Here is a 24561-nt window from a genome sequence, read left to right on the forward strand (position 1 = left end):
GAGAGAGAGAGAGAGAGAGAGAGAGAGAGAAAGAGAGAGAGAGAGGTGGAGACTGACTCTGTGCTGACTGAGTGAAAATGTGGCAAAGAATAGATGATGCCCTTCTTCCACTCTCTATTTTCATCGCAATCTCTATCCTAATCAATCCATCTCCTTCTCTCCAAGGTTATAATCATCAACTAAAACTATTACCAAGACGAATTATTGAAAAAGGCAAGCAAAAAAAAAAGTTATACTATAAATGTGCACCACAAAATCTGAACATTCAGTGAATTAAATCACATCATTGCACTTCCTGGCTGTAGTGTCGCACCGTCTCTGAAGCATGAACATTAGAAGAGCATTGGTGGTGGATATATATAGCCTATATATACACACACACACACACACACTTTTTACTCTCTTTTGAGCATTTTTTAATCCACTTGAACAATTTAAAGGAACAAATTTTGTCATCATTTACTCACCCTCGTGTTGTTATACAAGTTTCTTTCTTCTGTTGAACACAAATGATGATATTTTATGCTGCTGAACCATAAATGGTCCAGAGGTGCCAGAGTGTAGAATAAATGCACTAGATTAGATGGTAATGCATTGTGCTGTCTTATGAATTGACGGTTTAAAATGTAAACTTTAAAAACTAAAAAATGTAAATGTAAAATGGCAAATTTTTTGCATCATTAAAAAAATACAACGGCCAACTAAAACTAAACTGAGAAAAATTCATCTGTCTGAATAATCTGAATTAGCAGGTTATCGCTACTAATATAGTCTGCCATAATCATGACATATTTAATCATACGACCCTCAGTCACAATCTCCGTAATTACAAACAGATTCATTTTGTTCATGATCTCAAACAGAGACGGAACAAAATATAGGATGACTGCTTGAGTACGATAGGGGCTGTTTGCCCTAGAGGAGCTCTGATCATGCAGTGCTTCTCTTAATCATCTCACACAGGCGAAATGTAAAATGTGTCAACACAAATAAAACATTAGCACAGAGGTGAACAGTCTGAGGAGTGTTTTAACTCCACAGAACTGACTGCAATTACAGTTCAATCTTACGCTATTGAAAAAAAGTGCATCCCAACCCAACCACTGCTAAATAAAACCTGAGAAAACACCCATTGGACATTGCTTTGCAGAGAAGAGGGGTCATGGGAAAGGAGACGAGGCTGTGTACAGGACAGTACAAAGAAACTGAGCAAGAGCACTGTTTGCAAGGCTCTGCCATACATTATGAAGAAGAAAAAGACATCTCTCCAAGCACCAGAAACCCCCTGCTGCCAAACAAGCGGTATTCATGCTGGAACTACAGTTTCTGCTCAAACCTTTCCATTGGGAGGGTCAGGATGGCTTCTTCAACATTAAAGAACACAGTGGACAAGGCTTTTTCAAGAATAAAAGAAATCAGAAGGGTCCCAACCTGGTGTCTCCTGCAACAGAGCAACAGTACGTTTACCAACTGTACAAGGATTTTTGGACATTTTCACATTTCTGACATTTTTTTTGTCCTACTGTTTCTGTGCTGAAAATCTCAAAAACTATAGCATCTCAACTGAAAAATCCACTAGAGATACAGCTACAGATGGTCACAAGAATGTGACTGCCTTCAAAACACTGTCCAAACCTCCTTCCCCCTCACACAAAATTTTTTTTTTCTGCTCAAAATTATGAGGAATAACCGATATTGACAGAATTAACTCTGATAAGTATTCAAAAAGTATACAAAATTAATTTCGCCAACATCAATTATTCTCTCATTTTGGCTGCATCTGCCACTGAAAAGACCAGCTGCAGATCATCAAGAACACAGAGGACTATTTGCAATCACTCGCCATCCATGAATGACATTTGTCGCCAAGACAAGTAGGAGGGGTTAATCACTGACCCCCCTTTCAAACTAAAACTGTCTAATCCCAGATCTCCCTTATAAGAAAGTTAATCAAGAAAAAAATACCTGAATAAATTCTCTCCCTGAAAATGTGTGGTAAAACCGTTAAAGGTCATATCAGAGAAATATTATGAAAGTGTCCCACCAAGGCTCACTTATATGGCTAGTTTTTACATATATAGGAGTTTTCTTTTCTCCACTCTCTCTCACTGACCCTTAAAATTAAAACAAGCCATCTTTAATATCTTCTATGACTATGCAAACACCCTCTTCCCACATGAAATGAGAACCTTTGCTGGACTTGAGTTGCGGATTTCCTTTTTGAATACAATATACTTTTTAATTGCAGCATCCTTCAATAATAGACTCTTTGAAAAGTCTGCACTTCATTGTGACAGGTTCACAGAACAATTAGCACTGAAATAATCAGGGACCTTGATCAAAATAAACATCAGCTGCTTGTTTCTCTGGGACTCTTTAGAAGGAAATGATCAGCAGAAAGTGCTACAATGTTGCTACAGAAACAACACACGGTTTTACTATTTGCATCAGTTCTTCTGGTGATTAGGAACAACAGTATCTAACCTATCTGCTCCTTGATAGCTCATTGTGACTGGGTGGGCTGAATTTCAAAAAAATGTAAGGCTTTAAGAAATTTAAGACCAGCACAAATAAAATAAATACTGTATGAGCAGGGTAGGACAAAGTCAATAGTAATATACACTGTAAAAAAAATGATATGATCAGTAAGTCATTGCAGAGTGAAGAGAGAAAGGAGAGAGACTGAAGGAATGAAAGCTAGCTAGATAGATAGCTAGATAGATGATAGATAGCTAGATAGATGATAGATAGATAGATAGCTAGATAGATGATAGATAGATAGCTAGATAGATGATAGATAGATAGCTAGATAGATGATAGATAGATAGCTAGATAGATAGATAGCCATAGGCGTAATTTGCGGGTGGGACGGGTGGGACATGTCCCCACCACTTTTTGCCAGGGTCGATATTGTCCCCATCACTTTTTAAAACATCTCGCGGCACGAATGTACCAATTCTACAAATAAATAAAACATCTCCAGTTAACTGGCAGAGCATTCATTTCGTTCGTTTTTTAAATAAAAGACGATCTAGTGCTCAAATGTGTTTTTTAAATCAAGTGATCAAAGTGCTCGTTGGCGCTGTGATCAGTGGCGCGGATACAGTGTTTTCGGTGGACCGCACTGTCTTCACTCGGACGCGCGCTTCAGTCCGTTGCGGATACTCTCTATTCGTTCTGGTGAAATCACAAAACATAATGCACACAAACGTGCCCCTGCTTGATATACAACCACTGATGAACATAAACGGTTTTGATGAGAAAAAAAAAAATTATATGAGAAAAAAAAAAAAAAAAACTATGCGAGAGCAGATTAGAACCCAGAACCTCTGACACGGTTGGCGAAAGTTCTACCACTGGACCATTAAGATACACGTTAGTCAAGCAGCGGATACATATATCAGGTTACATCTCATTAAACGACAAATTAAACCCCATGTAGCCTACTATTTAAATCGATTGAAGGTCATCGTAATGTTATTGTTCATATATCTGATTTAGCATTTTATTAGCACCCCACCCCACCCCACCTGTCCCACCCACTTTTTAAAACAAAGTTACGCCACTGTAGATAGCTATATAGATAGATAGATAGATAGATAGATAGATAGATAGATAGATAGAAAAACTCTAAATTAAGCAATTTCAACTTTTTTAAAAAGTTATGAAATTCAACTTGATTTTTTTAGTCAGTTTAAGATTATTTTAGTTAATATAATTTTTGTATAGTGTACTAAACCAAAATGACTAAAAATCACATTAAGAAAAAATGTAATAGCTAATGGAACAGCAGAAATATAGTGGTTACCCCAGGAAACCCTGTAAACAAAGCTGCACTGCACTTATAAACAGTGCAAGGAGGCAAGATGAAAAGAGATAATGCCATTGAAACTTAACTAAAGACAGTTCCCTTTAGAGATACATTCATATAGCTCTGAAACCGCGAGACTGTAGAATGCGCAACAGCGTTGTGTTACTTTGAAAGGTTCAGCAGCGTTCACATTTAATTAAATCATAGCCTTTTTAAGTATAATAATGAATCCCATTTTGCTATATTGAGATTCCTTTTTCCATCCCCAAATGTAGAGGTGTTTACATGACAACATTGTACTAAAAACAGAAAAGTTTTTCCTTTGCATTTTTAACATACAGACGCCAACGTTTTCAAAACGATCTCCATTCACAAGGATCCGTGAAAACGTCTAAAAACGCTGTATTATGCTGCCAGGCCAGTATAGTTAACATTATGCGTCACCGTTTTCACAAATTCACTTAGTGTTGTTTCCATGGAGACGATAATGGCATCATATTCAAAAACTTTGATACCCGTTTTTAAAAGCTTGAGTTTTCAGGATGCCGGACAATCACCAGATTAGATTGTCACTTCTCAGACATTTAACGACCTTAAAAACGTAGAAAGTGCGAACCGATGCCGAGACGCCCACGGGGGTAACGCATTAATTCGACAAAGCGCATGTCGCCGTTGGCCGACGTCTGTCGGTGCAGAGACTTTTTAAGGATCCACAGGGACCCTAAATAAATGGTGTTTTGCACTGAGGGAAAAGTTTGGATTTTTTTAAGTTACAGCAGGTTTTCATAATATGATGGCTATAAAGTAAAAAAAAAATAATGACAAAGAATTGATTCTTCATATGACCCATTTAACAACAATAAAAACAACAAAGAAAACTATACAGCGATTTAAGAAAAAACCTTGGACAGAGTTGGTAACACATGTATTTGTTCTCGGTGTGAAAGGAGCACACACAAACGGTAGACAACAGCTATCAGGCCACCTCATTACAGCACACACACACACACAGACAGAGAATATCGACAGCTATTCCCACTACGCCTAATTCACAAGCCACTCTCTGTCAGTTTAATTCACGGCCTCATCAATAAAGGTGCAATAGCTAGTGTGTATAAGAGTGTGTGTGTGTGTGAGGACCATGAAGATGACTGAAGAGGAGCTCAGGCTCATCACAAATCTTAATCTTGTTACCTTGGTGTGTGTGAGAGAGAGAAAAATATTGTGTTCAGGGTTAGGAACAGAAAAAAGTTAATTTAATTAGTTCATAAATTAACATTATTCTCAAGGCAGATCTTCAACATGCTCCATGCACACACACAAACATTCTTAGCAGTATTGCGTAACAGATCCAGGATTCATTCGTAGGCGCATGCAGTCTTATTTTAAAATGGGACTAAATAAAAATTTGAAAGGAATATTTAGTGTAATATTCTCTGAATGACGCACAGTCACAAGATTAAAGAAAATAATCAGTAGTCTGTTAGCATCAGCTCATCTCGGCTGAGTGGCCCTCATTTGCATATCTAACAATTACAGAGGATAGTCCCTGAAAAACTGATATCCCGCATCTTTGATTTTTGGTTCACAATACATTCTCTCCCTGCAAGGCTTGTGATATTTATCAGTGAAAGATTTACCTGGAAACTCTTTCAGAGCACCTCTGGAGGAATTCAGTGTAATTACTTGCACACATAGAGAAGTACACACACACACACACACACACACACACACACAGCGCTTTGAGAAAAGGTCACTTCTGATTTGCAATTATAGTTTCGACATCAGAGCGACCCCCCCGATGGTTTTTCAAACCTTCAAACGGGACGTTGGTGTTCAAACAGAGGACACACACATATATGCAGCTTTATGATAATGTTGACACAGATCATTCAAAATCATATTTTTGGGACAGCGGTCCCAAATGAAAAAGAATAAAAAAAATGTTTTAAGTAAATGTGTTTTATACTGCTGTATAATCTCATAATTACTGTAGTTTCAATACTATGAAAGTGGCTTATTTTATAATTTAGCTTAGTTTATGTTTTAGGCAACAATAAGGTCTGATCTTTAACCATTGGGTATAATTATTTAGACCTGGAGGAATCAGGAAAACTCCCATATCATCAGGTGCAAGCGTAAGAGTAAAGAAAGAAAATCAAAGTCGAGGCATCACCAATTCGGTGCCCACATCAAATTTATTTGACAAAAAGTGATTTTATATACATATACAATCATTAAAAGCAAATAAAGCATCTACTTTTATAATTAAAATACTTTTGTGAAAATAAAACTCTCAAAATATAGGTGAAATAATGTTCCAATGTGTAAAACTGTCATTCAGTGTAATTGTCCAGACTGTGATTTTACCACTTCATCTTTAAATAATCATAAAATACCAAGTTAAAAATATATTTGTGTTCTTGACATTTTCAAATAAGTGTTTGGCTGTGTTATATTAAAAGGACTATGTCTTATTGTGAAGTTATGAAATAACCAGGGGTCTTTTGTCCCGTATTTGTTAGAGGTCATTCAGTGTAACAGGAACAAGAAGCCACTCTTAAATCATATCAAAAACTGATAGTCATTCAACAGTCTGACATCATCAAAAAGCACCCTGAAGACAGTGTGGCGCTGCAGCAAAGTGAGTTTATTGCTCCTAAATATTTGATAATTTCACCTTTTCATGGTGTGGTACCCTAAGTTACAAAAACACGCCATTCAGTGAAATGTCAAAAAAATAATAGTTAGTAAATGTTATTGTTAATGTAATGAAATAATTGTGATTTACTTTACTGGTCAAGCTCACTATTTAAAACTGGTGGCCAGCTGATAGCCTGCAATATAAGCTGAAGTAGAAGTTTCGTCATTCAGGATAATGCAAATTCTCTGTTACAACACAGTCTCATCCATTACACTGAATGACAGTATCACTGTATAGATCACAATTTTAGCATCTTATTTATATTACAGATAAATGAGTAATGTTTAGCACTGACAAATATGTGTTGAACTTAATATTTTAATGCATCTTTATATTGTTTTAATTGTGTTATTGATTTATTTGAAATGCCCACGAACAGAGAGAGTTGCTAGGCACTGTAAAAAGCCAAAAAGTAAATGCAGACCCAGTAGCTTGGGTGGTTTGCTTAGCAAGAAAACGAGAAACAAGAAAAGTATTGAGGATTGCAATTGTCAGAATAATAGCTTACCAATATTTCTGAACGTAGAGTCACAAGTTCAAGAGAGGCCATTGAAGGGATTCTCCACCCAAAATACCCATCCCAATTAAAGCCATTTATATTGGCAAACAGAAAGTATTCATAAATATAGCTGCAAGCAGTAATTATTGGGGCCGAGCAACTCAGAAACAAAGTGACAAGCTAAGCAAGCATGGCAGGGAGCATCAAAACAGTAGAATAAAATGCTTTTTATTTTTCAACATCTGCTTCTGCCTTCATTTAGTCAGAAATATTATTAAAACTAATATAATAATACAGACTATCACTACTAAAAACATTGCAATAATGGGAACAATGATGATATTCGCTGTCTTTAACAAAATGTCATTCAGAGTTACAAATGGTCCTTCAGCATAACAGATATATTTATATAAAAATGAAACAATATTCTTATTCTGACCTGTATTTATTAAAATATATAATGGAATATGTGATCATACTAATTTTGACTATATTAGTCGACTATATAACGATTTTCACTTTTCTTTACAAAAACGTATTGCTGACAAATGGGTAAAACCTTGTATAAAGTATAAAGATTTAAAATTTAAATTTATTCGTATTTGGGGGTTGCAATGTGATCCTTAAAATCAGTCTTTTAATTTGTCATCAAATGATTTTTGTTTTAAAAAAAAATTACGATTTTTGGGTATATAAACTATTTTTAGACTGAATGACATTTTAGTGGGTGACTTCTGTAAATCATGGTAAAAAAAATTTATGATAGTATTTTTTTGGTCAGAAAAATATAAAATTAATCTGGACACAGTCTAATGTATGAAAAAAATAATGTAAAGCTGTATTACACTTCTTTTTTTTTGTGCCTGAAAACCCCTCTTCATCTTTGACTCAAGAACATTTTACACTGTCTGCTGAGTTATGCTAGCCCTAAATTAGCCCTCTATGTCTGGTTGCCATGGAGATCATTAGTAAAAGTCATGCTTGAAGCTAAAGGGTCAGAAGAGTACAAAACTTTAACGTGCAAAGCTGAGATAGTAAGTGATATGCAGGTACGCATATGAATGTGTGCTTGATTGTTGCGTGAAAGAGAGGAAAAAGTATAAGCACTTTTTATTGGATGAGAGCACTTCACTAAGCCAGATGGTGAAGAGGGTCCTTTAAAAGACACTCACATTAGCTCTTATAAACACCCCTGCGTGGCTTAAAATGGCCTCTTGAAACCTTTCAAAACCAAACCTCTTCATTCTGTGGGGGCCGTAAAACCAAGGGTCATATTCCAGCATTTTTTCTTCTTTTTAATAAAACTGACCACAATGTAATAAATGTATTAATTTGTTGATTGTCACCAATTAGTTAAAGGAACATTAACGGTATATCAAGTTTAAAACTGGAATTAGAGCTGCTCAAATTTTTTTATATTAGTTTATAATTTTATAAAGTTTATATTAGACTCAAAATCACTAGAGTAGCATGAATGACACTGACTCAAATGCGGGGACATGACACGCGATTGACCCCCTCGGCGCTGGCCAAGAGTGAACATAAACAATTGGGAAAGAAGTTGGATGTGTAACAGTATATTGGATCCGTACATTCGGTCTTAAAGTGACAGCAGCATAATATATCTGCTGCCACCTGTGTCAAAGTTAATCAAACAAAACGATAAAATTAAAAGAAAATCACTTACTGCCCCTTTCATTTTAGTAGGATTCTTCTATATTTAATTTATACAGTGAAGCATTGCTGTAACAGATATATGCATTGTTTTACATTTGATTAATTTCTATTGATAACGACTGTTCTGTTTTTTTCCCCCTACAGGAAAAAATTTCTAAAACTTTTAGTCTTCAAACCGGATTCAGACAAAGATGGAGATACTCAAAAATAAGTGACAACATGTAGAATGCAACAGGACATTTCTGAATGGTTAGTTGATGAATTTATGTAGCTTATGTTATCTTAGCATATTCTGTCTTGATAATCAATAAATCGTGTTCAGGGGGCGGGGTTTATGTAAATGATAGGGTTGGTGATGTCACTAACCCTGGAGGAATGTCATGTAGTTCCTGCCATTTGTTGTAGTCCTTAAAAAGCAATTTCTTTAAAAGCAAATATCTTCCTTTGCTTTGAATGTTGTAACTTTGCAGATGTTGTTTATGCTCAAACAGCAACATTACACACTAACTAAAGTTAAAAAAGTGAAATCATAATCAACCACCCCTTTAAGCGATCGAGTCTCTTCAGACAATTTTTAATAAACCACTCGATTCATATGGATTAGTTTTACGATCTCTTTATAAATTGAAGAATCAAAGTGATAGTTATGTAGCTGTCAACGGAGGGAATGAAATCTCTCGAATTTCATTAAAATATCTTAATTTGGGTTTTGAAGATGAATGAAAGTCTTACGGGTTTGGAATGGCATGAGGGTGAGTAACTGATGAAAGAATTTTCATTTTTGGAATGGCTGGTGCCGCCCTACCCAGAAATGCTAGTTCCCCTTGTGTCTGTTCCAAAATCAACTGACAAATCATTAACATGTGATGTTTTTTTAATCATTTTGAATAAATGCTGTGAAAAAGTGAAGGCGGCATACATTGGTACATGCATTGGTACATACATTGGTAATAAATGAAAGTCTTCAGTCAAACCAAACCAAAAACACCCCAAAAATATAATTTTACTGGACACTATACCTCATTTATGTAAGTGAGGATAGCAAAATAAAGTAAACTGTGACATAATAGACCCAAAAATTCTTCATACAGTGAACTACCAGTAAATTTAATTGTTAATACGACACCACAGACTGAACAAAATTAAGCATTGCTTGGTAATTGGTTGACCTTAATAGGTATTATCTAATTGTGTACTTAAATGTTACAGCTGACAGCTATTCAACCTAATTAATTTGTGAGACAGTCTAACAGAAGGATGGCCAAAACCATTCTTGTCATTTTATTTCCATTTTCTAAACTATAGCGAATAAACTGTGATAATGTGAGAAATGTTAAAGGTGTCTGAATACATTTTGGTTTGACTGTATATTCAATAGAAAAAAATTGTGATTATAATGTTTTTGTGAATTCTGAGGAAAACTGTGTACAGTAAATAACTGTTTAAATGAATTCAGTAATCTCAGTAGTCATCATTAAGTTGTATTTATGAAAGTATGTATATACTGTCACTATATGAAGCATACATGAACCCATAGTAACCAACTACTAGTAGAAATGTTTAACAACAGCCTAGTGGATGGATCTATCCAGAGATGCTGATGTGACATTAATAGGATGGTTCAAAGCTGGGTAGACAATCATGTGGCAGGGAAAGTCAATGAGATTCCACTAACAAGGGAGAGGCTACAGCACTGACCTCTCTGCGCCGCGATGCCCAGCAGCTCTGTTTTATCTTCCACACAACTGCTGCCACCAGAAGCAAGGACAGGAAACAGCTACACACAAGACACAACAGGAAATGGAGAGGGAGAAGACAACTGTTAAGGTTTTTGGATGTTCCATTATGGAAAACAATGAGACAACCATGTTTCAATGAGCCATGCCAAGATCACATCTCAAGCACACACACACACACGGGGCTGTTCATGTTTAATGGATTAGAGGGAGTTGCACACCTCTGAATTTTCCCCCCCAAAAAAGTTCACATATTTAAATATTTTTGTCACTCAATGCAAACACCCAACTAGAAAACCTCCCCTTTCTCAGACGTAAACGTGACTTTGTGTGTGTGTGTGTGTGTGTGTGTGTGTGTGTGTGTGTGTGTGTATATCCATCCATACATTCATTATTCATTCACATCTCAAGCACACACACAGGGCTGTTCATGTTTAATGTATTAATGTATTATGTACTAAAGATCAGGAGTGTTGGTCTCCTCATGGTATCGGGGCCAAAGCTCATGAATGCGCCTCTCGTGTATAGGAGAACTGGGCTGTAAGCGAGGAAATCATAACTGTGTAGGTGCATGTTCATACCTTATAAGTGCAGGTGTGTGCAGAGCTGAGATACATTCGCTCTAGGTCTTGGGAATAGCTCACCCCCACACACACACACACACTCACACAGACCAAGGCTATGAAGAGTTGGTGTAATTTATCATGGCCGAACTGACATAACTAATGATGAGGAACCACAGCCGACCACAGCCAAGGCTTGGTGTAAGTATGTTACGTGCACTGTATGTATCATACGTGTCTTCGGTATGATGCATGACCACATCTGGGTGATTATTATATTTTAATCACCCTTCTGCTGCTTGTGAATCAGTATGAACTAAAAAATGTAATGCATGTGAGAAAGTGTGTATGTGACAGAAACATTGGGGGAGTTTGCTGTATATGGTCTACGCCAGCTGCTTCCTGAATCAATAACATATTACAGCAGGTCCTCAAGAGGTGAATTAGAGCTTAGAGCCATTTCACACCCCAAACACACTGCAATACAACTAGTTCCTTAAAAATGTACAGCATTTAGATTGTAGTATGTCCGAATATCTGTGACTTCAGAACTACAAAGACTTCACCAGTAATTTGTGTGGTTGCTTATTACACAAGCAAAGTGTCTCACCTGAAGAATGTGACAAAGAACTGAACCAAATCCATGAAGTTACTGTGTTGAGAGAAAGCGATCTGAGAAGAAAAGAGAAACGGGTGTTAAGTAGAGAGAAAAATTTTTTTCATCAAATCATTTTCATGCCTATGCATGACTGTACATGTGCTTTTAGTTTTTCTAAACAGGACGTGGGAGCAAACGTTTCGTTTCTGTCTGTACCAATACTGCCCCCTGCTGATTCATGACCCCCCCCCTCCCTCTCTCTCTCCCTCTCTCTCTCTCCACCTCTCCACACACACGATCTATAGAAAGAGCATCTCTACAGTTTCGGACTCTCCATTCTAATTCATTTAATAAGTAATCACATTATTTTGGCATAACTGGCGTTACTATGATGGTCCTCCAATAACAAGGCAAGAGCATTTTCAGTTTAATCCTGGGTTAATAATGCCTGCTCCAGAACAGTGTTGATACTTTATTTTATGTTAAAGCCTAATTTAAATATTTACTATTTATTTATTTATTTAAATAATTGTTTTTATTTATTTTAATCTAGTTAGTTGAATTTTATTCTTTTTTTTTTTTTAAATCATCAAAACCTTTAACAACAAGCAACCAATCAAACTTCTACAGAGCTTGCTTTATAAAAATTTTATACAGCACTTCTACAACTTTCTACATTGTGTTTAGTATCTGAGAAAGGGAAAAAAATTTAAAAGCGATGCCAAATGCTCCTCTGCGGTTTCCTTCATTTTTTCCCCCAGCATTTTTCGGAATATATAAGACAACCAGAGGAGGTTTAATTGTTGACGTTTACCCAGATTGTCAAGCTGTTATTAAAACCGCTGTGTTCTGTACTTATCATATCAGTGTTATTAACCTTGTAAATATACAAATGAGAATGTTAACCAAGGACTTACAAAGGTTTTAGTGTGGAAAAAACCCTAATTAGCCTGGAATAGTTAAATGACTAATTAGCATGTGAAACAATTATAGTATATATTATGCCCACAATAATGTTCACAGTGTTTAAAATGACCCTTTCCCACATGAAATTAGCAGTGCAATAGTTACATCACTTTCAGTCCCTCTTTTTAGGGATGCACAATCTCAAACTGTCTACCATCAACAGGACAGAGTCTATGGGACACCGGAGACATTTCCACTTTAAAATACTGTCATTTTCTCTCCATCTTTCATCTGCTTTCCTACTCTTCCCTCTCTATTCCTCCAGGAATTTCCAAAATAAGCACAGCATTTTCAGCGAGGGATAGGGAGAGAACAGGGTAAAAGAGAGCATGCCAGACGTCCACAGCATGGAGGGTGAATTCACACAGAGCTCTCATTGAGCAGATGCTGTGCACTGATACGGCCTCTCACACACACACCACAACCTTCTCATGCTCAGACACACAGTCACCGAGACAAACGGGGCCTGACTCACAGCTCCAGCACACACTGATACCCACACACATTCAACATGAAACAATAGCAATCTGACTATCACTGTCATTCACACATGACAACCTGTGACTCGCATGGGCATTCATGTGGTTTGCGTGTGTGACGTAAACACTAAATATAGCTTGTTAGTCATGATTCAGGGGACAAAGATGTGGCTTACGCAAACTAACCGAAAGAGAACATTCTAGTACACCTGTCAAGTTTAGCTATTTAGCGTAACTGAAATACGCTTTGTCTCGTGTGGTCTGTGGAGGAGGATGTTAACGGGAACCTGTCACAATCAAGCTGATAAAAAAAAAAAAAACTGAAATCATCAAGCCTGTAGAATCAACAAGTGCAAATAGAGTTTAATGGAGAAGTGTGCCATTTCTGCACCACTAGGGAAAACTCTACATTCGGCTCCCATCTGCTTTTGTTTGCACAAACAGGCAGTCCCACCCCAACCTCACACCATTGGCTGAGGCAGAAGTTGACGTTGGGCTGCTCAAAGAAACAGATCTATGTTTTTTAAAGCATGACACAGCCGCACTCCTTGTGAAGTCAACCTACAAATAGACTTTGAACAAAACATTAAACTGGGCTAAAAATAACTACGTTCATTCCAGTGTACATTCAAGTGTGTATTTAATTTTTTTAAGTGGTTGAATCTCACAAAACTTGTCAAAAACATCTAAGCCTGCCTTTCCTCTACATTGGAAATAAAAGGTTTGTCTCAAATAGAGTTATACAAGAGCTGGGCAGAGTTCTGACTTAAGGTTTGGGTGCATTTAAATATTTGAACTTTTGGGGGGGGGGGGGGAATTCAGCTAGACTCAATGCAAACACCCAACCAAATAGGACGTATTATAATCAAAACTATGAGCGTGATGTGGGATATAAATTTGCACTAGAACGTTATTCTTTAAAAACTATTTCTGTAAAATTAGTGTTTTGTAGTATTATTATTATCATTATTATGTAATTATTTACATTGATTAGCACTAGAAAACCTCCCGTTTTTCAGACGTAAACTTTTTTGTGTGTGTTGGTGTGTGTGTCATTATTCATTCATTTCACCTTGGTAAATAAGCGGAGGGTAATGTCTGCAAAATGAAACAATTGTACAACTGTCAAAAAAGCAACTTTAGTCATTTCACCCCCAAAATTTTGTATAATGACAATTAAGCCAAAAAAATAATGTGAATAAATAATTATTATATAACTTAAATTGTATTTAAACACAGTGGTAGCATTTGTTGCACTGCATTCTATTTAAACTGATTTAAAAAAAAGTTGGATCAGTTTTATCATAATTTTACTGTAATATATTATTTTACTAGTTACTACATTTTACGATACTATATATTACTATATAGTAATTACTATATTCCAGTGTAGGATGTAATTGGAATAACCATTGAGACTAATTAACAAAGTAAAATGCCCAAAGTAAGCAAGCTTGATTGCCATGAAATGCACAAAACCATAGTGATCCTTTAAATTAATAACTTAATAAAATAAATAAGTTGGTTTCTTTATGTAAAATAAAAAACCTTTTGATTTGGGGGTGACGTGTAACTTGTACATTTAGCTTTTAAATAACATTCACACACAGAAAGTCAGCACATGAACGCTCCCACTATACTCCAGTTTAGATTTACACGCATACACACTTCCATTCCACTGGCCAAAACCTACACAGGCCGCAGACTCTTTGACCACAGGCAAAAAGAAAACAAGAGGCAGAAACAGAAGGATGTAATTGTGCCTCTTCTGAACTTTCTGATCTCTCTTATTCCTCTCAGGCTCTCTCTCAAATAACCATGTGTTTCAACTTAACATTCCTTCTGACACTCTCAGTCTCAGCCTGCCATGTTTACAGAGCAGGTTTTGAGCGCTGCGTTTTTCTCCAGCCCGAACCCTCTCGTCGTTCTCCTCTAAACTCCTGACAAAAGCCCCTCTGTCCACGGCGAGTCTACCCATATTCGCTCTCGGATCCGCACAAACATTCTGTTAGACGAAACGTGGAATCCAAAGGTCATTTCGAAAAGGGAAAGGTGAGTGAGAGAGACAATAAGCGTTACCTGTGAAATTCACCCTTTCTCCATGAGCTGAGGAGAGAACGTGCTCTAGAATACTGGACGGACAATCAAACACAAACTCTGAGTTTCAGCGTCCGAGCACAGGAGGGTAAGCGAGATCACTTTCCAAAAGCAAAAGGAAGAGAGGAGGGGGAAAGGAAAAGAGGAGGAGAGGAGAGAAGAGGAGAAGAGAAGAGGGAGGGAAAGCTCTGCAAAATCATTTCCAGACCAGACAGAAAAGGCCAAAGATTTATGAGAAAAAAATAAAAGGACATGGCCTCTGTGAATTTACAGACGGAAGGAGCAGATAAGCTCGCAAAACAAAACACAAAGACCGTTGCTGATGTTTACGTGCCGATCACACACACACCAATAACGTGTGTGTTCCTCTCACCTGGATTTTGACTGGCCAGGTGAAGTTGCTGACGTAAACGTAGAAGGTGATGTTGGCATTGCTACGGAAATCAAACTTCTCGTTGGAGAAGCTATCCTTGAACTCCTTTATGTTGTTGCGGGAGACTATAGGGATTTCCTCACCAGCTTGAGTCCCAGCTGCTCAGAAAGGAAGAAATGCAGGGTGAGAGGAAGGAGGAGAGATTCAACTGCTCACACAGATCATTTATGATGTGTTCACAATGTTTAACACATTTGGGGGGGTCCATACCTGCAAAGCTGGTTGCCCATGTGATGTTGAGGTTGAAATTTTTTGAGGCATTAATGAACATGTCCAGGTCTCGATTTTGCTGCAAGAAATATCCAAAAGATATTCAGACAAATTAAATAAATTAATAAATTAATTAATTAATTAATGTAATTTATTCCTGTGACGGCAAAGCTAAATTTTCAGCATCATTACTCCTGTCTTCATTGTCACATGATCCTTCCGAAATTATTTGAATACGCTGATTTGGTGCTGATTTCAATTTAATGCATTATTGATGAATAAAAGTAATACTTTTTTTAAATCTTACCACAAACATTTGAGTGGTTTCTACAAAAATGTTAAGCAGCAAAAACTGTTTTCAATATTGATAATAATAAAAATAATAGTAAATGTTTCTTGAGCAGAAAATCATCATCAGAATGATTTCTGAAGGATCATGTGACACTGAAGACTGGAGTAATAATGCTGTAAATTCAGCTTTGATCACAGGAATAAATTACATTTATAGAATATATAGAATTTATAGAAAACAGTTCCGTTTAAATTGTAATAATATTTCACAATATTACAGTTTCTTTCTGTACTTTTGATTAAACAAAAGCAGCCTTGGTGAGCATAAGAGAAACAAACAAAAAATTATATTTCCGAACTTGTGTAATATATAAAACATTTTGAGGGTGAATTTCCAGCAAAAATATCTACAATATCGTTGAAAAGTTGAGTCAGTAATTTTTTCTTAAAAAAAAATCTCTTATGCTCACTAAGTCTGCATAATGTATGGGAGTAATACATGTACATTTTCTGCATTCTGTTTCTACCCAATTCTAACTTAAGAACATGTCCTTGGTAAACCACCCATTTGATGTATCATTTCCACTGTTCAACAGTGAAGTGCTGAATAAATAAATGAAAAACTTTATTGATAACAATAACACCAAATGTACAACTCAACGTCACTCAAATTAGTTTTCCATTTGATCATATCAAGATCGTGTTCACAAATCAAGGTAAAATGTCGTTATCGATTTATTGACACCCAGTAGACCACGAATGTAAAACTATGGGGTAAAAAACATGCTTTTTGAACAGTGTTTTTTAAGTCTAAGTCAGCATAACGCACCTCATCAGGAGTTGCCACAAAGTTGATAGCAGTGTAGTACCGGTCATCTTCCTGTGACAAACTGAAGGTAAACTGGTAGTCTATCAGCAGAGTGTCTGTGTCGGAGAAATACCAATATAGTTGTGTGTGAGAAAGAAGAAAAAGGATGAGATATAATATTGGAAAAGTATCACTCTGAGACATTAATATCTGGATATTTTCACAGAATGACTGAAATGTGCACAGGTTTGTGGTTTCTGTCTGGATCAGTCATGTAAGGACAAAATGAGTAGTTTTGAAAATGACTAAATGACTCAAATAGCCACAATATGATGAGCCATCAGCCGCTGCACTGACATACTCACAGTAACACGTTCCCTTCAGAGGGTTGCCCTGGTAACGGTTCTCTACCTCACACCTGAGAGACAGAACGAAACAAGAGCTCAGAGTGAAAATGAATAGAATTAGAAGGAACAGAGTTTGATAGAGACAAGATAACAATATGCTATCTGCCGTACATTTGACAAAATTACTTCTAATGGCAGAGTGAAGAAAGCCTCCAGAGACTGAGACAGAACGAGTGTGTGAGTGTGAGTGTGTGTGTGTGTGTGTGTGTAGGCACACTTACACATGGCAGCGGTCTCCTTTGATGCCCTTGGTGGTACAGAAGCACTTGCCACTGTTAGAGTTACACATGCTGGCATGGCCGTTGCACTTACATGCTGCAAATGAACAACAAAACACATACAGTTGAGCTCCTATCAAATGACCAACAACAGTCAACCGTATTTTGGCATGGGCTCGTGTTTAGACTTACGTTGACAGCTGCCCCCGTTTGTTGGATCACCATAGAAACCGGAGATGCAGCTCTCGCACTGTTTGCCCGTGGTGAGGTCCTCACATCGCTCACACACACTCTCGTTGACACAAGAGCTGTGTCCGTTACACTGGCATGCTGCACGAGAGAGGAACAGACTGAATAAACAGAACCATTCAAAGAAAACAAGAATAATTCTAGAAAGCATTATCCGAAGTCAAACTGAGATAAGAGTAGCTAGAAATAGAGCCAGTGCAACATATCTTTAAAAAGCTGTATTTTTCAGCGATTTGATGATTTAACCCTCTTTTTAGTTGTAATATAGTGTCTCAGTCTACACTGCAGTGCATTGACAGTGGTGTTTTAGGAAGCCAAACAATTAGGATCCAATAATAATAATAATAGTAATATTAAATTATTATTATTCCTATGACAGAAATAGCCATATATTGTAAAACAAATGCACTGTAAAATAAATAAAAATGAATATTTAAGTATATTATTTTACTGCATGCTGTAGTAGGGAAACTACAATACTTTTGCCCTAATTTTTTTTCCTAATTGCCCTTTTATTTTGACAGAAAAATACTGTTTCCGTGGAAACAGGTTTACAAACGCGTCTTATTACAAATCTAGTAAAATACTGTTATCATCTTCCTACAACAATGTTGAAAATAATGTAAATGTGAAAATAATGCCTAACTGCAAAGTTACTTCTAGAAAGTAGAATGCCTAAAGTAGACCATCGAAATAAAGTATAACCACATTTTGATATTTCAATTCAATTTAGCTATATTCATTCATACTAGGGAAGGACGATTAATCAAAAAGTAATCAAAACCAAAATTCAGAACCTCTAATTGACGTAATTTTCCCACGTCGGTTATTTATTTTTTTAAAATCCTGTTAATACTTTCACCTTAAAACATACTACCGCGTGTGTAGTCACATGACTCCGCCCCATCAAGTGGCATGGAAGCAACATGGAGGCGAACTCAAACACCAAATCAACACATACAGACCCGAAGAGAGATCACTTTCGCTTGCATCTTCACTAAACTTTGTCAATTGTATGTGTTTTAAGGCTTTCCAGTTTGAACATTCAAGCGATTTTAGACCATCGGATGTGTATCATTATATTGAACAACTGCGCTGATACATTGTGGCACACACGAACACTCATGCAGACATGAAGATCGCGTGCACAGAGAAACATTCAGTTGCACAGAACTCATTGTCAGCGCTGTCCTGTGTTTTATCACTAAAGTAGCTTAGAAACTCTACAGTTAAAGCATAGAATTCAAGTAACTACAACCCACATCCTCACAATTAAAAGAGATACGGTTTGACTAATTGACACACGCAATCGCTCTCTCATTAATGCATTCAAATAAATGTACTCATTGTGCAAATTTATCTGTATCTGATTCAGAACAATCAGAAATCTGTAAGAAAGGTTACGAATCTATTTTATAGATAAAATATCGGCAGAAAGTTAGCCGTTATGTCGGAGCAATAGCACTACGTGCAGCGCCATGACATTTGACGTAGCTCTGCACAATCTCCGTGATCCGAGTTCGAGTCCCGATTCAAGGTTCGGGTTTTCTCAAGGCAACATCAGTATGTTCCCTTCAATTATTTTAAAATCACAAAGACAAGAAATGCAGTCTTTCATTAGAAAAAAATATCCCACCTTTAATAGTTGAGCATATTTACAGTACAAACCTTGTTAGTGAACTATGAGGGCAAAAAAATTAATAATCGTTCATTATTCGTAATCGAGGTAAAATGTCCAATTACTTGAGATTTAGATTTTATGTCATATCGTCCAGCCCTACGTCATACATTCATGAGTTCATTCATTCATGAACAACTATTACAGAACAACTCCCTTACACAAGTCACATAAGTTTTACCTGGACACTGGATGAAGGACCAGTTGAAGTTGCCCTCTAGTGGACACAAGCTCACATTCATCATTGGCTGAGGGGCAGGAATGAGGGAGGGGCCTGAAGATGAAGGAGCGTGGAACAGTGTTTGGATCGGACCGCGGTAAGAGCCCTCTATACACTGGCCCCGTCCTGTATTGCTGGGATCAGTGCACCACCCACAGCCAGGCTGGTCCAAACAGTAACCACAGGTCTTGTAGCCAGAGCAATTCTCCGCTACAATAAAAACACATACGTTTATCATGCAGTGCAATCATCTCAAAGTGAACCCTTGACAATAGTGTCAAGTTATTGATCTGAATTGATTTTAAGTCAGTTGAAAAGACTGCTTTGTCCAGAAACACATGACGTGCTAATGTTCAATCTTAAGTTTACAAAGAGAAAACAAGACACAGGCTGACAGGCATGAATCCACTGAATGAGAGCCAGACGTACGTGGGCAGCTGTTCATGGTGTACCACTCCATGCACTGCCCGTAGGGGAAGGATGCCACATAAGCATTAGAGTCCACGCACTGCCTCATGTTACTGCACCACATGCACTCTGAGCTCCCACTGGTGCACTCACTACAGGAAGAGCGCAGGGCACAGGGCGTCCGACACTGCTTCACACTGTGGTTCGCTGAAAGAACAGAGAGAGAATGCAAGAAAGGTACAAGAAAGAGAACAAAACGGGATTGAATAAAAAAAAAAAAAGTCCTTTAAAGATTCTCATGTCAAAAATGAGAACATAATTTTTTTAATTATGGGTAATAAAAGGTTTTTCAATAACTGATGCCAATAGGCATAATATAATATAATATAATATCATATCATTTCTGAATGGTCAATGCTGTGTGTATGTGCATCTTTCTCACTTGGACGTTCACACAGACTCCCATTCACAGAGTTGACACAGGTCGCCGCCTTCAGTCCGTTGAAAGCGGGCTCAGCCAGGTACCCACAAAAACCAGCGTCACTTGGCTCGCCCGGCAACCACTGCAGCGTGGAGTTGGTGAAGGGGGACATATCCTCCCAGCACCAGTAGGACACATTGATCTTCCTCAGACCCACCCACGGGGTGATCAGTGCTTTTGACTGCAGCACACAGGACAAATCATATTTAATTCAGTTTAACATCTGAAGGGCTATACAAGCGAAGCAGACTTGTGCCTCACAACCCTTAGGTGACAACGCCACGAAGAAACTACATGTGATGAAGACCAAAGACTATGAAAGTGTGCCACAAACTCACTTGCAATGATCTGTTGTGCATCTCTTTGAGGACAAACTGGACTTTCTTCTGTGTGGTGAGAGACGCCAGCACCGCCTGGTGACTACGACACCCCAGTTTAGCGTTGTCATACGAGTCCTTGGCTGTGATCAGCTTTAGACACGAATTCCCCACCAGGTGCCAACTCTCACCGCAGATATTCCCTAAAACACAAACACATAATTATCAGGGCTCCAGATTAACATATGAGCAGGTTTGGAAATTAACAGGGGCTTGGGGCAAAAATGCCACCAAAATTATCCTAAATGCCCACCAAATTAAGGATTAAATGCCTCTGCATGATTAAACAATCTATTACGACTGTCGTGATTACAGTGAAATGTGAAAAAATGTTGAATGTGGCATTACATTTCGATTTGCTCATATCAAAGATTTATTTTTATAGGCTGTTTTTTGCAGCGTTGAGCATTATAACCAATCACAAATATCTGTTGTGTCCATTAATGCAATGGCCAATCAGAGGATTAGATTAGTCATCAAGTGATGAAGAAACCTGCTGAAAACGCTGGAGTTTTGTTCAGAGCACCGAGTTCTGCACTCTCATGAATTCTCTCATCATAAATAGCAATGTGCAGATACAATGCAAGTAAGGTGTTCATTGTGCAGCATAGACAGATTCATTGATTCATTCGTTTTTGTGAGCGAGCAGAACTCGCACTGTCATATATGATTTGAATGTCAAAGGACCAGTTAATTACATTGCTCGTGTTCATTACCAGGCAGGGTAGTGCACTCTTGGTTTCTCATCTCCCATTGGCAGTTCTGATCAGTGGCACAACTTTTACAGCTGGTCCTCTTGCTGCACACAGAGGAGGGGTTATCCTTTGGACACGCCTCATACTCCATTATCCCCCCCTGCAGGCGGTACACAGATTATTATATAAATTCATCAACTGAAATTTTTCGAAAATTGAAAGGTCTTTCACACACTTGTCTCCAAGTCACAGTATATTAAAATGTTCATTCATACCTGGGAACTGGTGCAGTTACTATGACCAGACACACAGAGCGTCGCACACCACTGGCAGCTGTTGGTGTTGGCTGTACAACTGTAGCAGTCTGAATATTGGTCACACTTTTCAGCATCTACATCTGAAAAACACAGATAAATTACTGCATACAATGCCTGTGGCGGTAACTGGGCATTTAGTAATCTTACAACAAGTTATACATACTGTTAATCCTAAAGATAAATCTGTTGTAACTGCATCTGACAGGTCATTAAAGGTAGACCATGTAACTTTTTTTGCTCAAAATCAACAAAACTTAAATAATGAGTCAATAAATCATCAATTCTTCTTCCAAAACATGTTTTTATCTTACCCTGATTCACAACGTTAAGCCTGTTATGTTTATATTTAAGACATGCCAGGATGGTTTTTGGGGGAAATTGCATACGTCACTCGCCTGTTCATGTCTCGTCATATACGTAAATAGAGAAAAGTTGCTTTGTCAAAAATAACTTTTCTATTTGAATATATTTTAAAATGTAATCTACTGTGATGGCAAAGCTGAATTTTCAGCATCATTACTCCAGTCTCCAGAGTCACATGATCCTTCAGAAATCATTTGAATATGCTGATTTGATACTCAAGAAACATTTATTATTATCAATATTGAAAACACAAGAGCTGTCTAATATTTTTGTTCAAAACGACAGCATCTTTTGTAACATTATAAATGTCTTTACTGTCACTTTTAAAAAAAAATCAATTTAATGCGTCATTGCTGAATAAAAGTATTAAATCACTTTAATAAAATCCTCCTGACTCCAATCCTTTTGAACAGTAGTGTAAATAAAATGTTTTGGCATTTAAGCATAAGATCAAAATGTAAGATGAATCAAAAACTCCCATCTCAGTGAAAACTACAGTGATCACAAATCTGTATCACCACATAAATTGATTGTAACTCAAATGCTGTTTGGAACTGTAATCCAGTCTGAATAGTTCTATAGAGACATATGAAGTGTCACTTACACCCTCTGGGACTGCAGGTGTTTCTCAAGCTCTCTGTGTCCTGGGGTGCTGCTGCGTCCCAGGACATACAGGTGGAGGTGGAGGAGTTCCACACACACTGCAAGCCAGGAATAGCCGTCACACACTCCAGATGCTCAGAGAAAGCAGCGCAGCTCGCAGGGGTGAACCTCAGCAAATCACTGAGCATCAGGCTGTTAAAGCCTCCATACACGTACATCACCCTGACACACACACACACAAAGAGAGACACAGATTAACCTCGCAGATATCTGAAAGCATGAGAGAGGACGGCGAGAGATGAGAGGGGAGAGAGATGAAGGGTGAGGAGGAAGAGGGTAGCATGAACGGGGAATAACAAAGGAATTTAGGAGGAGTGATGAATAAAGCACATGTGACCGACAAGTCAAACAGGAAAAGCTGTGTTGTGCCACAGATCCCCACAGAGGGGTCACTCAATGGTCACATCGGCACGGAAAATGACGCTGGGAATCATGGGTAAGAATACAGATCACAGTGAGCTTACATCAAAATCTCACAGGAGAGTGCCACTTCTGTAAGAGTGTGTGCGACTGTGTAAATGTGTGCAGTTAAAAGACTGTTTGTTCAGCTGGCAATTTGAAGCACTAATATTGAGATGTGTTATTTATGGATAATTATTCAAATTACGACTTAATTTGACTAATCTGTACGGAAGGAGATTACAGGCAGATTTAAATATAGACTTCATATTTACTGTGACAGAGTTCAAGTGCCACAGAAATAGAGACACTTTCAAAGAGGAATATTTAGGACTCAATACAACTTAAGCATCAGCGGCATGCTGTCAATTAGCTGAGGAAATCATTTCAACTGCTTGTAATAAAGCAAACAGCCTGTTTACAGTTTGTATGGCATGTTAACAGAGGATTTAACAGCAAAAGTATACATATACTGCTCATATTTTGTTAAATCACTTACCTAAATTATTCAGTACAAATGATTAGCATACTAGTTGTACATCATTCTTTCGAAGTGGATTTGATTTTTAGTTAGATTAATATTTGGTTATGTGATACCCAAATGCAATCTGGATATGTCTCTTCCCGCTATTTTCACATGAAACATGGTTTCCCATAATACAGCATGTGTTCACATGGTCATAACAGTTTTAGACAGATTTTATTATATAATTTAAAGGTTCCATATTGTACACCTTTCTGAAGTTTTATTTTAGGTTTTGATGTCCTTAAGAATATATATTTGTGGTATAAGTACCAAAAACCATCCCAATATATTTTTACAGTTACAAATAAATCTGCTTAGAACAGTTCGATTTTGGCCTGTCTAATTAATATTCATGAGTCTCTCTTCTGATTGGCCTGTTGTTTTCTGAGTGACGCACAGCCAAGCCAACCCAACCACAGGTAACTAGGGTCATGTGTGCTGTAGCCTGCACTGGCTTGGTGATGCTCACAAGTAAGGTAAATAAAACACCTGTAATGATGGACATTACTGAGGGAAATGCTATCCGGCCTTATATGTTCGAGCCGGACTCAGACCCCGAATCGGCGACGACAGGAGACAAACAACCACCTCGTTACTTTCGGCGTTATTGTAAGAATATTATAATTATCATTACATCAATGCTGCACGCAGATTTAAAGGAGTCATGAACTGGATTGTTTTATTATTT

At 37.5% G+C, this 24561-nt stretch overlaps 1 protein-coding gene and 2 long non-coding RNA genes across 4 annotated transcripts in view; 2 read left to right on the top strand and 1 right to left on the bottom strand.

Annotated features, from left to right (window-relative positions):
• The window catches only part of LOC309486386, a 3957-nt gene extending 2229 nt beyond the window's left edge, over positions 1-1728 (top strand). Inside the window, exon 2 of the long non-coding RNA XR_014201500.1 lies at positions 1-1728. This exon is cut by the window's left edge and continues 1945 nt beyond it. This is a non-coding gene — a long non-coding RNA (uncharacterized lncRNA).
• Positions 1729-3628: 1900 nt separating this feature from the next.
• LOC309486383 lies at positions 3629-7174 on the top strand. The gene is made up of 2 exons (XR_014201497.1): positions 3629-6118; positions 6169-7174. It is a non-coding gene; the product is annotated as an uncharacterized lncRNA (long non-coding RNA).
• Positions 7175-9547: 2373 nt separating this feature from the next.
• Positions 9548-24561, bottom strand: part of atrn (attractin) — a 58893-nt gene continuing 43879 nt past the window's right edge. The window contains exons 12-26 of one of the 2 annotated variants that reach the window (XM_082153610.1): positions 22890-23110; positions 21881-22002; positions 21609-21765; positions 20872-21053; positions 20495-20714; positions 20074-20259; positions 19606-19854; positions 17690-17827; positions 17501-17594; positions 17238-17290; positions 16894-16988; positions 15774-15852; positions 15504-15661; positions 11601-11662; positions 9548-10468 (exon numbers count right to left, since the gene is read on the bottom strand). In XM_082153610.1, coding sequence (XP_082009736.1) covers positions 10348-10468; positions 11601-11662; positions 15504-15661; positions 15774-15852; positions 16894-16988; positions 17238-17290; positions 17501-17594; positions 17690-17827; positions 19606-19854; positions 20074-20259; positions 20495-20714; positions 20872-21053; positions 21609-21765; positions 21881-22002; positions 22890-23110 — 2137 coding nt within the window. In that variant the 3' untranslated portion in view covers positions 9548-10347. The remainder of the gene's footprint in view (positions 10469-11600; positions 11663-15503; positions 15662-15773; positions 15853-16893; positions 16989-17237; positions 17291-17500; positions 17595-17689; positions 17828-19605; positions 19855-20073; positions 20260-20494; positions 20715-20871; positions 21054-21608; positions 21766-21880; positions 22003-22889; positions 23111-24561) is intronic. The other variant, XM_082153611.1, reaches the window with a different exon arrangement.

This window comes from Leuciscus leuciscus (assembly GCF_965113295.1).
Source record: "Leuciscus leuciscus genome assembly, chromosome: 22".
Taxonomy (NCBI): Eukaryota; Metazoa; Chordata; class Actinopteri; order Cypriniformes; family Leuciscidae; genus Leuciscus; species Leuciscus leuciscus.